Source organism: Pantherophis guttatus, chromosome 10, assembly GCF_059756535.1.
Source record: "Pantherophis guttatus breed Tessera chromosome 10, ASM5975653v1, whole genome shotgun sequence".
Lineage (NCBI taxonomy): Eukaryota > Metazoa > Chordata > Lepidosauria > Squamata > Colubridae > Pantherophis > Pantherophis guttatus.
In genome coordinates, this window is record NC_142072.1 from 18,102,732 (window position 1) to 18,119,867 (window position 17,136).

General features: G+C 41.2%; 1 protein-coding gene and 1 non-coding gene across 3 annotated transcripts in view; one reads left to right on the forward strand and one right to left on the reverse strand.

The window, feature by feature from the left end:
* MAN1C1 (mannosidase alpha class 1C member 1) overlaps positions 1 to 17,136 on the reverse strand; it is a 204,657-nt gene that overhangs the window by 113,911 nt on the left and 73,610 nt on the right. For both annotated transcript variants that reach the window (XM_034413506.3, XM_034413507.3), the window contains exon 2: positions 447 to 543. In XM_034413506.3, coding sequence (XP_034269397.1) covers positions 447 to 543 — 97 coding nt within the window. The remainder of the gene's footprint in view (positions 1 to 446; positions 544 to 17,136) is intronic.
* Positions 14,473 to 14,591, forward strand: LOC117663542 (U6atac minor spliceosomal RNA). Its single transcript, XR_004590736.1, has one exon. It is a non-coding gene; the product is annotated as a U6atac minor spliceosomal RNA (small nuclear RNA).

Below are 17,136 nucleotides of genomic sequence, written 5' to 3' on the forward strand. Positions count from 1 at the left end.
CTCGCAAATGTGAGCGCGTGCGCCTCCTCCACGGATGCCCAGAGCCTTCTGAGCATGCGCAGAGGGTCAAAAACAGGATGTGCTGATGTCCGGGCGGGTGGGCGGAGCCTCCCACCACCAGCACTACCGGTTCGCCTGAGCCTGATAGAACCGGCTGAATTTCACCACTGATTCAGCTGAAATACATTGGGTTGAGGGTGGCAGTTTCAAAACTATTCGAAGGACCAGCCAATCAAGAGTCTGTAGAATCAAGCTGTGTTGTGACTTGGTAGAACTAGCTGCTCTGGCTGTTGTCTTATATTTATATCTCTGTTCTGAAGGAGGGAAGTATGAATCCACCATGTACTTAGTCACTCTTCAAAATATGCATTCTAGCCTGACTGCCTGTTGCTAAGCATTTAGGAAAGCCACTGGGCTCATTTCAGCAACATTAAAGTTCAACTCACCAAACATGTTCCCGATATGTCCGTTTCTCGTGAGAGGTCTCAGTTCATTTTTCCCCAGAGCGAACTGCTTGTAGTTATCCCAAGCAAACTTCATCATCTGCAAAAGAAAGAGGTAACTGGCATTTAGCTGGGTAGCTGGGTTTTTTTTTTTCAGACAGCATCTGGGCATCGCTGTGTCCAAGGATAGAGTTAATTGACGTGCCAAGAGACCGAAGGAATCGAAATAGGTACACACAAACCCAGAGAAACAATGATTCTGTCTTGCTGTTGAATTCTGGATGAGGTTTGTCTAGCAGTGAATTTAAATTCACAAATTAGCATTTAACAAGTGGGCGTAAGAAATCTCTTTTGCTCTCCGTACATTAAGTAGCTAGCTGTATATTGTAGGCTACAAAGATAAAATGCTTCCTTAAATTGTAAGCCTGTCTATTCAGACTGTTTTCCTACTAACTAATTTCCTACCATGTCTGCACTTGGTTTAGGACTTCTCTTTAGATTGAAAACATTCGTCAAAATAAAATTAAGAGTATATAAGACGAACACAGCAATTCGCTTCCTACTGCCTTGACTATTTATTGTTATTGTTACTCTGTTAAGTATGTCGGTATGAACTAAAAACAAAACTCAGAATAGGAGAAGTTCTCACAGCCCTTCCTTTAGCAAACGTTCAAAGTTATAACGGCAGTGAAAAAAGTGACTTACAACTGATCCTCCCCAAAGTCACATGATTAAAATTTGGACACTTGACAACTGATATGTATATATATAATAACTGCAGCATTCCTGGGTTATGTAATCGCCTTCCAGCAAGCAAAGTCAATGGGAGAAGATGGATTTGCTTAATGACTGCATGACATTAACCATTGTAGCAAAAAAAGATAAAATCAGACCTGACTCACTTAATAACTGCCTTACTTAGCTGTAAAAAATTGGGTCCCAATTGTGGTCATAAGTTGAAGACTGCCTCTATTTCAAAACAATTATTCAAGACAGAATAACTAAGGTCACCAGGTATGATACTGAGATAATACCTAAAGAAAACCTCATGATTTGCACCAAATCATCCTATAATCAGAGCAACGTACTTATCTAACAGCTAATCATATGCTCCTTAGAAACTCATACACATCCGTCTACATCCATTTCTCCCTTTTTGCAACAGTTCTTCAAAATTAGACCTCTGGATCTAGTGGTTTCAGGTTGTCCTAACAACTAATAAAGAATAATTAATGGTTTGGTTCTGCAACCCAACAAGACAGACACAGACTTCAGAGGATAATTAGAACTGCAGAAAAAACCATGGCTACCAACCTGCCTTCCACTGAGGACCTGTATACTGCAGGACTCAAAAAGAGGGCTGTGAAAATATTTACAGACCCCTCGCATCCTGGACATAAATTGTTTCAACTCCTACCCTCAAAACGATGCTATAGAGCACTGCACACCAGAACAACTAGACGCAAGGACAGTTTTTTCCTGAACGCCATTACTCTGCTAAACAAATAATTCCCTCAACACTGTCAAACTATTCACTAAGTCTGCATTACTATTACTATTAATCTTCTCATCGTTCCTATCACCCATCTCCTCCCACTTATGACTGTATGACTGTAACTTGTTGCTGAATCCTTACTGTTTATATTGTTTGTTTCCTAGTACGATTCAATTGCTTATTTGTACCCTATGACTATCATTCAGTGTTGTACCTTATGATTCTTGACGAATGTATCTTTTCTTTTATGTACACTGAGAGCATATGCACCAAGAAAAATTCCTTGTGTGTCCAATCACACTTGGACAATAAAGAATTCTATTATCTATCTATCTAATAAAGATCAATAGATCTCTTGGATGAGAACCATAGATATATATAGTCCTTTTCTGCTCCATGGTGAAAGAATAAAATTTAAACTAAGCCCTGAAGTTTAGATTCCTCTCATTCTCTTTCAGTAAGAATGCTTTTAGTTAATCCATTTCTTAACTATATTTCTAGAACTCAAGTCTTTCAAGATGGGTTACAGAATACGAATCACCCAAGAGGAGAATAAAACCATCTCAATCATAAAAGAGCTGCAAATCAATCCAGATTCCAACAATATTTTAATATGCTCCATGCTCAGCTGAAAACAGCTACGCAGACTGGATCAACTCTCATTGAGAAGGGAAAGCACAAAATAAGAACAGCTGCTGAAGGAGCTTTCCTTCCCACTGTCAACAGATTCGGCAATATGGAAACAAGCAACCACCCAATTTTCAGCCAATATTAAAACACAGATTGGCTTATAGGGCTTCAAGCAATTCTTCAAAATTCCTGGTTCTAAGCCTTTTTAGAGCCTTGGTCTTTTTTGCAATTCCAACAGGTATGAGTGATGTAATAGGAGCTGGTTCCATGAATTGACAGTGCCTCAGTTCTGCCTCAGCTGAAGTTTCAAGGTCAGCTTCAAAGCAGGGTGGATTTGATTTAAATCGAGTTGATTTAAATCACAATTTAAATCATGATTTAAATCACTAGTAAAAAGGCTTGATTTAAATCAACTCGATTTAAATCATAATTTTTAAAGAGCAACTGTCATCTCTACTACTCCTTTGACTCACCGATAGTCCCAGTGTTGCAGAATATACAGCCTCATGCTACATAACTAAGCTCCATTTCATGCTGAATAAACTAAATTATTTATGTATCTTAAATAGAAAACTATCTTATGATAGATTTTTACCTCAAAAGTTTTTTATTAAAATAAATTCGATAAAAATAAAAAAAAATCCGATTTAAATAAAAAAAATCTGATTTTTTTGATTTTTTTAAAAAAAATCTTTGATTTTTATCCACCCTGCTTCAAAGACAGGCCCATCTTCAGCACGTTACAGTGGCAGGTCCACTCTTTCTAGATCAGGGCTCTTCAAACCTGGCAATTTAAAGACCTATAGACTTCAACTCCAAGACATACTCAATATGCTGGCTGAGGAATTCCGGGAGTAGAAGTCCACAAGTCTTAAATTTTGGAGAGCCTTATTCTAGAATCTAGATCAGGGGTCTCCAACCTTGGCAACTTTAAGACTTGTGGACTTCAATTCTGGGAGTTGAAGTCCACAAGTCTTAAAGTTGTCAAGGTTGGAGACCCCTGATCTAGATCGGGGTGTCAAACTCAATTTCATTGAGGGCCACATCGAGTCAGACAGTGAGGAAGCTGGAGAAGATGTGGTGCCAGAGGTGGGGATTCAACCAGGGCCTTCAGAACCTCCAGAAGCTCCTTTAAGTAAAGAGGATGAAGAGGAGGAGCCTCGATGCATGGGCGCACAGAGTTGCCAAAAGGCAGGAGTGGCTCCTCAGGAGGAGGTCTCCTCGAGAGTAAGGCTTGGGGCTAATTGGCCACTCCCTTAGCCTATTTAAGAAGGAACGCCAACTGAAGCAATTTGTAGGGAACAACTTTAATTCATTCTCCTTCATGTCTGCAAAATTGCTTCTGGGCCTTCTGCCAACTCTAGTAAGACTATGATTACTTTATCTTAGAATTCTGGTATGTTGTTAAGACAGTTCATTAACAGCCTTTGAATGATAAAAGACTAAGTTATTTGAGTAAAATAAGCTTTGTATAGAGTTTGTGTGTGCTGCGTTCTTTGGGGTCCGAAGCTGGGGCAGAACATCTCACCATGGCCTCTTTGCGATCAAAGCCCAGCTTTGGTCGCTTTAAATGTGAAGCAAAGCGCTCTCGCAAATCAAGATAACCAATTGTCTCGGATGCATAAGGATTTTGACCTGGTTCCTATTTGGCTGCTGCAAACGTCTGCCAAAGCTAGCACGTGCTTTCTAACGGAAGAGAAATAGACCCCTTGGAGACACAGAGGTAGATATCAGAGGTGGGTTTCAGCAGGTTCTGACCAGTTCTGGAGAACCGGTAGCAGAAATTTTGAGTAGTTCGGAGAACCGGTAGTAAAAATTCTGACTGGCCCCGCCCCCATCTATTCTCTGCCTCCCAAGTCCCAGTTGATCGGGAAGAAATGGGGATTTTGAAGTATCCTTCCCCTGGAGTGGGGAGGGAATGGGGATTTTGCAGTATCCTTCCCCTGGAGTGGGGTGGGAATGGAGATTTTACAGTATCCTTCCCCTGCCACGCCCACCAAGCCATGCCCACCAAGCCACACCCACAGAACCGGTAGTAAAAAATTTTGAAACCTACCACTGGTACATAATATATTCATGCATGAATGCATATGAACTTTCATGAGTCCATTCTGTTTTCTGGCACAAGCAGATCTCCAGAAACTGTGGGTGGGAAAAATATTTCCAAATAATCAGCAAACTGGATTTCCCGGAAAGACACTGTTACTTAGAGGTCATTGACACCATTACAGAAAGAAAATGTTTCTGACTTCCCTTCACAGGCCTGGGCCCAGCTGGCAGGGGAAGGGAGGAGGAAAAATATGCATCCTTATGAAGTTAGAGAAGGATTAGTGGCCAAGACTTCCCTCCCCATCTTTTTTTCTTTTTAATAAAATGATGAAAAACGAAGGGTTTCCCATGTTCTCAAAAGCTTTGAGATTCCAGCCTCAGTCCACTTCTTCCAAGGAAGGGATCAGTAAGTCGGTGGATAAATAATAAATTGGGTTTCCACCGATATGGTTGAAAAATTTGGAAGGAAGATGTCCCTTCCCTCCCTGGTCTCCTTCAAATGCATGGAAATTACCCATCAAGCTAAGTTTGCTTGCGGTACAGACAGTGGTGAAATTCAATTTTTTTTACTACTGGTTCTGTGGGTGTGGCTTGGTGGGCGTGGCTTGGTGAGCTTGGCAGGGGGAGGATACTGCAAAATCTCCATTCCCTCCCCACTCCTGGGGGAAGGATATTGCAAAATCTCCATTCCTTCCCCACTCCTGGGGAAGGATACTGCAAAATCTCCATTCCCACCCCACTCAGGGGCCAGCCAGAGATGCTATTTGCCGGTTCTCTGAACTACTCAAAATTTCCGCTACCAGTTCTCCAGAACCTGTCAAAACCTGCTGGATTTCACCCCTGGATACAGACCAAGTCAGGCTTCTCCTTAATGCCCTCCTTTTCTTTGGGTCCTCATCACTTCTCAGCCTCGATTCCATTTATTGCATTTATGCTAAAACGAAAGTAATTTCGCTACAAGAGGCTCAATGTGATGTACGTGAGTCGTCCCTCCCCCGTGTTTTTAACAGCATGCCACCCCTTTAGATAGTTCAGTCCAAAAGGCCACACAAGGTAAAGACATTCTTTTTTTTTTTTTTTTTTTTTTTATTGAAAAGGTTTTCAAATACAAATTTTTCCCCCTTTTTCCCCCCCCTCCCCCCCCTCCCTAACCCCCCCTCCCCACCCTTCCCCCCCTGTGACTTCTTCGTAACAAAAAAAAACCCTAATTCATAACAGATTACTTACTCCCTCCTCAAAATACTGACCTTTACTTACTAAAAGTATTATAAATCCCCCTTTATCCATACATTTCAGAAAAGAAGAAGAGAAAAAAACAAAAAAAAACAAACACATTATACTATAACTATTATAAAATAACTCTAATTTAGCATAATAGTGTTTTATCTATGCATTGTTGCAACAATTCAAAACCACCTTCCACTTTAAAACTATACAATAAGTCCTACTTTAATAACATTTCAAAGCGGGCTCCCCATAAAATCTAATTTAACATTTATTCCACTCTATCCATTTCCTCCACTCCCCTAAATGTATCACTTAAAAATCCCTTTTCTTAAACTAATCAGTCTGTAGCTAGCTTATTCACCCACTATCTTACAAATTTACCATACACAACAATTCTTGATATCTTTAATTCACTGCCCACACTACTTAAAAATATATATATATATATATTCCATTATATCTAAATAAAAAAAGAAAAGACAATAACTTTAAATTTATAGTCCATATAATATCTTCTTGAAGTCTTTCCACTGGATTGTTAAAACCAACATCCATAATAGGGTGACATAGCTTGCGGATGCAACAGTTTATTCAAGATCTCCAATCATATCTGCCCCCATCAGTAGTAAACATCTTCTTATATATATAAAAGTAAAAACAACCACCCGAGTGACATTATAATTGTATTCCGTATAATAATAATTGTGGGTTTCATCAGGATTATTAATTTCCATCATCGTATTGGGTAACAACCCGATCTTCTGCATGTCCCAATGTGATTCTCTTGCCTTATAATTCAAGATAATTATAATATATTTATCAACACAAAAAGAAGTTTCAAAGTAGATAATTCAAAACCATCAATTTGAGGCTCTTTCCATGTCCCAAAATTACGGCAATGCAGAGATCTGCCACTATCCTCAGGATGATATTGACCAATATGTCGCCTCCTCTATGTTTTCACATAATCATTCATATTTTAAAATCACTGGCTTCACTGTTGCTTGGGTTAGAAATTTCTATTTTTGTACAACCTATTTCTTTTTTTGTTTTCTTTTTGTGGGTTTGACCTCCATCCTAATTTTTTGTGTCTCGCATTTCTTTTTTATCCCTTGTATATCCTCTAATTGGTTTCCATGCTTGTCCTTGCCTTGATAAGTCATCACATTAAAATCAGATGGCACTTCTCTCAAATTTGTAGATAATCCAGCTGGGGTATCCAATAAATCCAAAGGCAATTTATCTGGTACAGTCTCTGTCTTTAGTTCCAGCTCCTTCTGCTTATCCTGTATTATATCTGAAGACGTTAAATTCATTTTCAACCTATTTTGATAAAATTCTTCCGCCCTTTCAACAGTATTTAACTGGTATCTTTCTCCTTGATATCTCAATATAATACCAACTGGGACGTCCCACCGGAATTGAATATTTCTCCTTTTTAACTCAGACACCAGAAAGCCAAATTTCTTCCTTTCCATTAGTATCTTAGGTGGGAGTTCCTTGTAAATCCAAATCTTTCTTCCATACAATTGCAAATTAGAATTGAAGGAATTTTGCACAATTTTATTCCTAATTTCTTTATCTGAAAAATAGATTACCACATCTCTAGGCAATTGCCTTTGCTTGGCAGTCCAAGAGTTTATTCGATAAGCTCTGTCAATCCTACAAAACACTTCCTCAGGTTGAATCTTTAAAATCCCAGCTAGAAATTCAGAAGATATTTTCCTTAAGTCATCTCTGTTATTTTCCTGCAAACCTCTAAGTCTTATTGCATATTCTGTGAAATTATATTGTATCTTTAGAACCTCTTTTTGAATCCTCTGTTCCAGATATTCTACATTACCAGACTTTTGGTCAGCATCCATTTTAAATTTTTCTTCTGAACTATAATCCTGAATATTTAACAAATCATTTTCAATTTTTTGAATTCTATTGTCCAATTTATCTTGAATTTCATCCATTTTTGACTCTAGTAAATTAGTATTTGTATCCAACCGAATCATGAATTCTGGCAATTTTAAAATTTTTTGCTGCAAAAAGTCAAACTTGGATTTCACCAATTCCTTAATTTCCTGCTTAAATTTTTCAAGTTGCTGATTCACAATCTCATCCCTTCTTTCAATCTCCTCTAAGAGAAATTCTATTATATTAAAATCAGGTTTCTGGGACTGAAGAGTTAAAACATGTTGCTTTAAATTCTTAGTGGGGGAATCCCCCCCACCTATTTGTTTGTCTGACTTCACAAGCCTCAGTGCCATGTTTCCGCCTAAGCAGGCTTTGTTAGAAGAAGAAAAAAAAAAACAAGACAAAAGACTTCCAGCCAGCAACACTCAAGCCTCCAGGGAAAAAAGAGAAAAACAAAAACAGGAGCGGAGTTTTGTCTACAAATGTAGCCAGTGGTATTTATTCCGCTACATTGTAATAATAAAAAACGGAAGAACTTTCCCTCTCTAACTCTTCTCCAGCCACGGCAGACGCCATTTTAAAAAGAAACTTTTTTCCTCTTTCTCTTCCTCTATTCTCTTAAGTAATTTTTAAAAGATAAGTAAAATACTTGCGCTTCAGTATTACAGGTCCAGCTCACATTTTCTTTGAGTAATCTGTCAAATTCGCAAGCTTGCTTTTGACGCCTGGCTCTGCATTAGCAGAGGTCTCCCAAAGCCCGGAGCAACGGCTGGGGATATGGGGCATCTCATCCGCTCCATCCCAAAAGTAAAAGAAAAACTTTTGGGACTCTGCAGAGAGTTCTACCCACCCCTGCCGGCTCTATCTCCGTTTCCTCATGGGAACGGAGTTTTTTCGAGCCGCCGTTCCGTTGTGAAGGCGGCTCTGACAGGCAGTGGAAGCTGACGATCCCAAAGGAACGTCTGGCGGCGGCCAGCAGCAAACAGGAAGTCCAAGGTAAAGACATTCTTAAATAGAACTTGATTTTTGTTGATTGCATCCATGCAGTTTTCCGGACAGTGTTATATAAACAGTCGGCTTTAGCTTTCTTCCAAATTGGATTTTTCGCCCCCAACTTTCCAGGTGCTTCGCCACCCAAGTACTGACCCAAGTTGACCTTTCTTAACTGCTGAGATCAACCATATCCAGACCTCCAAAGGGCAGGAAAAATGAACATCAAGTAAGGTTAAGCAGCAATATATTAGGATGCATAATCTGCTCTCCCGTCCAGCAAAACTACATCATCAATAGTCACGACAAGAAGTATTTTGCTAGCAGGTACCAAACTCTATGGTAGCTCACTTTTGGGGAGTTGATCAAACCTAATGGCTTCACAGGTAGTTCTCAACTTACAACTGTTCCAAGTTACAAGGGCATTTGAAAAAACAACAACACAATAGCAGAATAGCAGGATTGGAAGGAACCTTGGAGGTCTTCTAGTCCAACCTGCTGCTCAAACAGGAAATCCTGTATCAGTGATGGCTAACCTTTTTGCCATCGCGTGCTAAAAGCGGGGGAAGCACAGGGGGGTCGTGTGTATGCATGCCCACACCCATAATTCAATGCGCACGCGGCCCCCCGCTTTTGGCACGCGATGGCACCGGTGGGCCCGGTAGGCCTGTTTTTTGCCCTCCCCAGGCTCGAGGCTTTCTTGGAACCTGGGGAAGAAGAAAATGGCCTTCACAATCCCCCCGGAAGACAGAAATGGCCCATTTGCCAACTTCCAGTGGGACCGGAAGGCCTGTTTTTCGCTCTTCCCAGGCTCCAGAGCCTTTCTAGGATCCTGGGGAGGGTGAAAACAGAATTCCCCCCCCCGAGGCCCTCTGCAGGCCCATTTGCCAACTTCCAGTGGGCCCAGAAGGCCCAAAAATCAGCTGGCAGAGCTGAGCTCACATGCCCAGTGATATGGCTCTGCGTGCCACCTGTGGCACACGTGCCATAGATTCACCATCACGGTCCTATACCATTTCAGACAAATGGCTGTCCAGTTTCTTCTTGAAAACTTCCAGTGTTAGAGCATCTGTATCTTCTGAAGGCAAACCAGTCCACTAATTAATTGTTCTCACTGTCAGGAAAATTTCTCCTTAGTTCTAGGTTTCTTCTCTCCTTGTTTAGTTTCCATCCACTGCTTCCTGTTTTGTCTTCAGGTGCTTTGGAAAATAGCTTGACTCTCTCTTCTTTGTGGCAGCCCCTTAGATATTGGAATCCTGCTATCACGTCATCCTTCTTTTCATTAATCTAGACATACCAAATTCCAGCAACTGTTCTTCACATGTTTTAGCCTCCAGTCCCCTAATGATCTTTGTTGATCTTCTCTGAACTCTTTTCTAGAGTCTCAACATCTTTTTTACACTGTGGTGAGCAAAACTGGATGCAATATTCCCAGCGGGGTCTTAATGCAAAAGAGTCAGGGGGCTCTCCTTTACTGCGAGCTGAAGCTTCATCCCATCTTCTACAATTCATTTGGTGTTTACTTCCTTTGCCAGAAAGTCAATCCATCAATGTCGGATATAAAAAAGCTGACACAGAGAGCAGAGTCAATTATGCACCATTCACAGATGAAGTTACAAATCTACTTGGGTCTTACTAAAGTAGTAGTTTGTAGTGTTTATCAAATTTATTAAGATTTCAGGGTCAAGTGTCGGATTAACTACTGTGGAAAATTGAATTTACTGACAAAAATTCAACCTCCTGTACAAGGCTCCAGAGTATAAGTAGCTTATCTAGCTCTGGATTTTCATGCAACTCTTTCTTCTTAAGCCAAAGTATGTTTTTTACCAGTTGCAAGTAGTCTTCGACTTACAACCATTCATTTAGAGACCGTTGGAAGTTATGACATTGCTGGGGAAAAAAAAAGACTTATGAGACAGTTGCAGCAGAGAGATAATGGGATAACTGGCCTATATTTATAACAGTTGCACTGGCTCAGAGTCACATAATCACTATTTGGGATATTCCTAGCCTGCTTCCAACAAGCAAAGCCAATGCGGGAAGCCGAATTCACTTGATGACCATGGCAAAAAGGTTATAAAATCGGGTGCAGTCCAGGGGTGAAATGCTCCCGGTTCGGTAGCGATGGTGGCGGGTGGTTTGGAGAACCGGTAGCAAAAATCCCTGTGGCCCCCACCCACCATGCCCAGCTGAGCTGCGCGATCATCAGAGCCTTTTTTTTTTACTTTGAAAAGCATTTTTTTCTACAACCTCTTCCGACGAAAAAATGCTTTTAAAAGTTTTTTAAAAAAAGCCTCTGATGATCGCGCGGCTCAGCTGGGATCATCAGAGGCTTTTCAAAGCATTTTTTTCTGCAACCTCTTGGCCGAAGAGGTGGTTAAAAAAATGCTTTGAAAAGTCTCTGATGAGTTGCTTGATCGGCAGAGGCTTTTCAAAGCATTAGAAAAAATGCTTTGAAAAGTTAAAAAAAAAAAGTTGGCCACGGCCACCCAGTTATATTAACCCCCCCACCCCACCAAGCCACGCCCACAGAACCGGTAGTAACAAATTTTACATTTCACCCTGGTGCAGTCTCATGATGACTCATTTAACTACTGCATTGCTTAGTGATGGAAGCTCCGGTTCCAGTTGTGGCCTGAAGCTGAAGATTAATTGTATCCTAAACTTTCACTTCATTTTTGAGTATTTCTTTAATTGGCAAACTAGGAAAAGTTTATGCAAATGCAGAAACATTTAACAGATCTTCCTATCTCATTCATCTCATCATCTCTTAAAATCTCCTGCCATGGGTCCATCGGAATGGTATAAATAGTCCACCTTCTCTTAATGCCTATGGAGATTCTCAATTATCCAGGTCATGGTTGTCCCAAAGGTGTTTTTTCAAGAGGGAACTGGGCTTTCTGGTTTTGCTTTGAAGACGTTTCGCTTCTCGTCCAAGAAGCTTCTTCATCTCTGTTGGTTCACACATTGGCTCCCACAGCACTGTCCTAGGCCTAAAACTATTTACCCATGTAGTAGGCTGTATTGACATTATCCTTCTCATCTTCCCTAATACCTTCTCCTATTGATATCTATGATTTATTATTTGTTGTGTCTTATGTTTACTGCTTGTAACTATGATCCATGATCTATGACCTATCACTCTGTTGTTTGTATGTACACTGAGTGCTTATGCCCCGGAGACAAATTCCTTGTGTGTCCAATCACAATTGGCCAATAAAGAATTCTATTCTATTCTATTCTATTCTATTCTATTCTATTCTATTCTATTCTATTCTATTCTATTCTATTCTATCCTATCCTATCCTATCCTATCCTATCCTATCTCTATTCTTCTCTCTTCTCTTCTCTTCTCCTCTCCTCTACTCTATCCCTATTCTTCTCTCTCCTATTCTATTCTATTCTATTCTATTCTATTCTATTCTATTCTATTCTATTCTATTCTATTCTATTCTTCCCTATCCTATCCTATCTTATCCTATCTCTATTCTTCTCTTCTCTTTTTATTCTCTTCTCTTCTCCTCTCCTCTACCCTACCCCTATTCTTCTCTCTTCTCTTCCTTCTCTTCTCCTCTCCTCTACCCTACCCCTATTCTTCTCTCTTCTCTTCCTTCTCTTCTCTTCTCCTCTACCCTACCCTACCCTATTCTTTTCCTCTCCTCTCCTCTCCCCTCCCCTCCCCTCCCCTCTCCTAATTAATTCCTATTCCTATTCCTGTAATGTTTGCTTAACAGATCCTCCAATGTGTTTTTGATAAAATCAAATCAATTGTGTGGGTGACCCGATTTATGATCGTCACAAGTCATGACTGTGATGGGCAGTCTTCATTATGGTCTTAACTCGAGGACTACCTGTAGCCAAATAATGGACCACATTTTTAAGTTGCTCCCTAATTAACCGATGAAGCCAGAATCTGCATCTCTGTCCATCAAACCAGTGTCACAAAACGACCACTGGGTGACCTGCCAAGGTTTCGGATGATCCCCTAGGGAGTTTCCAACATTTGGAACCAAGTTGTTGGCTTTTAGTGTGAGAAGAGGAAAAATCACACAGTTGCAGGGCAAAGATAATAAGTGTACAGATAATATCAAGTCAGTGAAATGTAGTGTTCATTCTGATCCTGCTCGCTTTTTTGAAGGCAGCCTTTTGTGCATGGGTCCGTGCTCTCTTCTGCACCAGATTCGATATCAGACAGATGCAAAAACAAATTTTTCTTTTGAGCTACCACGGAGAGCTAGATGTTTAAATATTTTATACCCATCAGATTCTTTTTCAGGGATTCGATCAGCTCGGGAAGTTTTGGCTGGGTTCTTTCAGGAAATTTTGGCGAGCCGAGCCAAGAGATTTATTTGTACGGAGCTTTTCACGGTCCTGTTTTTCTTCCCCGAGCCTTTTTATGTTGGTTTCTAAGTAACTGCTTTGAAGATTGTTATTTCTTTTCTATAATGGTAGTAAACTACATTGTGACCCCTTTTTGGAGACAAAAAACAAAACAAAAACCCTGCCTATAAATCTTTTTATTTAAGATAAATCTTGTCTTGGTGCCTACTTGAGGTCACCTTGTCAAGATGTCTTTGAAAACTGGGTTCATACGGGGGGAAATAGTCTGGTTTTGTAACATTTACTCTTGAATATATTCTATGCAGAGCCCTTAAACAGATTAACACTGCCTTCTGAGTGGGCATTCCTGTTTATTAAAATTGCAAATTACCTCCAAATTAGGACTTTGTAGGAGGAGAGCTACTTTAACGTAAAAACTCAGGAATCTGGCAAGGACTTTTTCCGACTTTTTCCTCAAATTACAACTGTTCATTTAACCATGGTTCAAGGTCATGATGGCTTTGGAAAAAGTGACTTCTCACCTGTACTCAAACTTACAACCATGGAAGCAATTTGGAGTCACATGATCACAATCTGTGATTGCTTGGCAATTGGCTCATATTTATGACTGCTTACACCATCCTGTGGTCTTGTGATCACAATTTTTGGCTTTCTTCTTCTTCTTCTTCTTCTTTTTTTTTTTTTGCCAATTTCCAGCAAAAAAACATGCATGGGAGAACTGGGTTCACTTAACAGTCGACCATGGTGATTTGCTTAATGACCATCATACAATTGTTGTAAAATCAGGTCTGATTTGATTTATGATTTATGATGGAAATTCTAGTTCCAATTTTGATCATTAAGTTGAGGGCTACCTGTAACAAATTTTATTAAAGAGCATGAAGCAGTGGTGGGTTCCTCCCGGTTCGGGCCGGTTCTGCCGAGCCAGTAGCGGTGACGATATGACATCACCGAACCAGTTCTACCCCCCCCACTGCCCCCCCGCCCCCCATGTTATTGTTACCTTTTATTTGGCCCCACCCCCAATCTATTGCTGCCTCCTGAGTCCCAGCTGATGGGCTATAAGGAAAAAAACTATTTAAACGGGCCGCCCTACAGCTGATCAGTGGTAAAAGGCAGTTTGGTGGTAGACCGGTGCCTCCAAAAACAAATGAGTAGACCAGTGCCTGCAAAAATACATGAATAGACTGGTGCCTGCAAAAATAAATGGGTAGACCAGTGCCTGCAAAAACAAATGGGTAGATTGGTACAGCTCTGCAAGCAGTTAAAAGCCTGGTAGACCAGTACCTCTGCTAAATCCTAAAGAATTGTCACATGACCATCAAGCCACGCCCAGAAAATAAGCCACGCCCACAGAACCGGTAGTAAAAAAATTTAGAACCCACCCCTGGCATGAAGCATGAAAACAGAGAAGATCAGAACTCCCCTTGATAAAAATGGAAGAGGTCCCTGCAATCAGCGCAATGACACATATGGCTAGGACACCAAAGGAGGAAAATCTAACATTTTTTTTTCTTTAATATCTCGGTAAAATTCTGTTTTGAGGCCCAGATAAATAGATTCTTCTTTTTATGCAGCCAACTAAATGAACAGCCAACTTAAAATGAGACTGGTGATGACCTAACAAAAATTCAGCCTTAACCAAAAAGATTAACAGAGTTGGAAGGGACCTTATGGGTCATCTAGTCCAACCCCCCGCCCAAGCAGGAGACCCTACACCATTTCTGATAGATGGCAGTCCAGTCTCTTCTTGAAAGCTTCCAGTGATGAAGCTCCCACAACTTCCGAAGGCAACTTCTGTTCCATTGGTTCTTACTGTCAGAAAATTTCTCCTTACATCTAGGTTAAATCTCTCCTTGATCAGTTTCCATCTGTCTGTCCCTTCAGGTGCTTTGGAAAATAGTTTGAGCCCCTTCCTCTCTGTGGCAGCCCCTCAAATATTGGAACACTGCTCTCATGTCTCCCCTGGTCCTTCTCTTCACTAAGCCTAAAAGTCTAAAAGTGGATTGAAAGTTTTATTTATTTAATATTGTGTTTGTGGTCATTTGGATAGATCAAAAACCAGCATTTGTTAAAAAAAAAAAAAAACCTCCCCATGCAGCTTGGAAAGAAAACACCAGACCTCTAGACCGATCCATTCTTCCTGCACCTGAAATGAGTTACACAGGTAGTCCTTGACTTATGACCAATCACTTAGCAACTGTTCAAAGTTACAACAGACACCCCCAAGTGTAGAGTTAATTCTGAAATTCCAACAGCTCCCTCCCTCCCTCCCCCCCCACAACAGTCACATGATCACATTTTGGCGCTTGTCAACTGGCCCACATTTGTGGCTAGTTGCAGTGTCCCCCAATCAGATGACCACGTTGTACAATGCTTTTGCTGAAAACTAGTCATTGCTTCTAGTTTTTTTGCCAAAAACACTCCATAGCAACAATGGATTCACTTAACAACCACGGCAATTCATTTAATGACCACTCCAAAAAAAAAAGTTGTAAAAGCAAGAGGGTCACACTTGCTTGACAAGCATCACAACTTGATAATCTTCACAATAATCCCCTGGTTCAGGGGTCTGCAACCTTAAACACTCAAAGAGCCATTCTGTTTCCTACAGAAAAGAAAACACCGGGAGCCACAAAAAGCCTTCCTGTGCCTGACTATTTCTTGAGCGGCCACAAAACTAGCATATGTAGTTGAATTAAACGTTCTGTTTTCTTCTGAAACTTTTCTTTTCTTGGATTTATCTATGGTTGGCCTACCGGGGGTTGAAAAACTCAATAAATTACGTGCCAGCGGGTGTCGCACATTGGCTGTTGTGACGCATATTTTGAGTGACAGGGAGCCACAGCAGAGGGGTGAAAGAGCCACATGTGGCTCCAGAGCTGCAGGTTGCTGACCCCTGCCCTGGTTATAAAAATGGGTGAAGGAAACCTTTCACAATTTTGTAGGTGGTGATTTTATAAAGCTGGGAAGACAACTCATGGTGCACGTGCTCGAGTCTAGCAGAACGTTAACAGACAATCCTCACTTCATCTAAAAAGTCCCCCCCCCTTTTTTTTATTGAAAAGTTTTATAGGAAATACAAACATTTTTGATGTTTGATTTAGGACCACAGTTGAGCTCAAAATTTCTATTGCTAAGTGGGACATTTGTTAAGTGAGTTTCGCCTCATTTTACAACCTTTTTTTCCATACAGTTGTTAAGTGAATCACTCAAGTTGTAAAGTTGCTAACATGATTGTTGAGTCTGGCTTCCCTGTTGACTTTGCTTCTCAGGAGGTCGCAAAAGGGGGTCACATGACCCCAAGGACACTGCAACCGTCATAAATATGAGCCAGTTGTCAAGCGGCTGAATTTTGATTCAGCCATGGGGATGCTGCAACGGTCGTAAGTGTGAAATGTGGTCATGAGTCACTTTTTTCAGTGCCATTGTAACTTCAAACGATCACTAAATGAATTGTTTGTAAGTTGGGGACTACCTGTATTAAGGCATCAATATTTTTTCTATGGACTGCTGAGAATCAACTCTCGTCGGTTATATCAGGCTAGGAACCAACCCTGACCAGTTCTTCATAATGTGTCATGCTACAGTGTCCATAATCCCCTATCCCAGTGATGGCTAACCTTTTTGCCGTCGTGTGCCAAAAGCGGGGGGAGCGGGGGGGTCGCAGGTGCGGGTGCCCACATCCATAATTCAATGCGCCCCGCCCTCCCGCGCATGTGCACGTGACCCCCCCATACTTCCCCCTGCTTTTGGCACGCGTTGGCCCAGTGGGCCTGGTAGGCCCGTTTTTTTCCCCTCCCCAGGCTCCAGAGGCTTTCTAGGAGCCTGGGGAGGGCAAAAACAGCCTTCCCCATCCCCCTGGAGACCTTCCGGAGGCCAGAAACAGCCAGTTTCCTGACTTCCGGTGGGACTGGAAGGCCTGAAAATCAATTGGCTGGTGCACACATCCGTGCTGGAGCTGAGCTAGGGCAACACTCGCGTGCCCACCAATATGGCTCTGCGTGCCACGTGTGGCACCCGTGGCATAGTTTCGCCATCACGGCCCTATCCCCT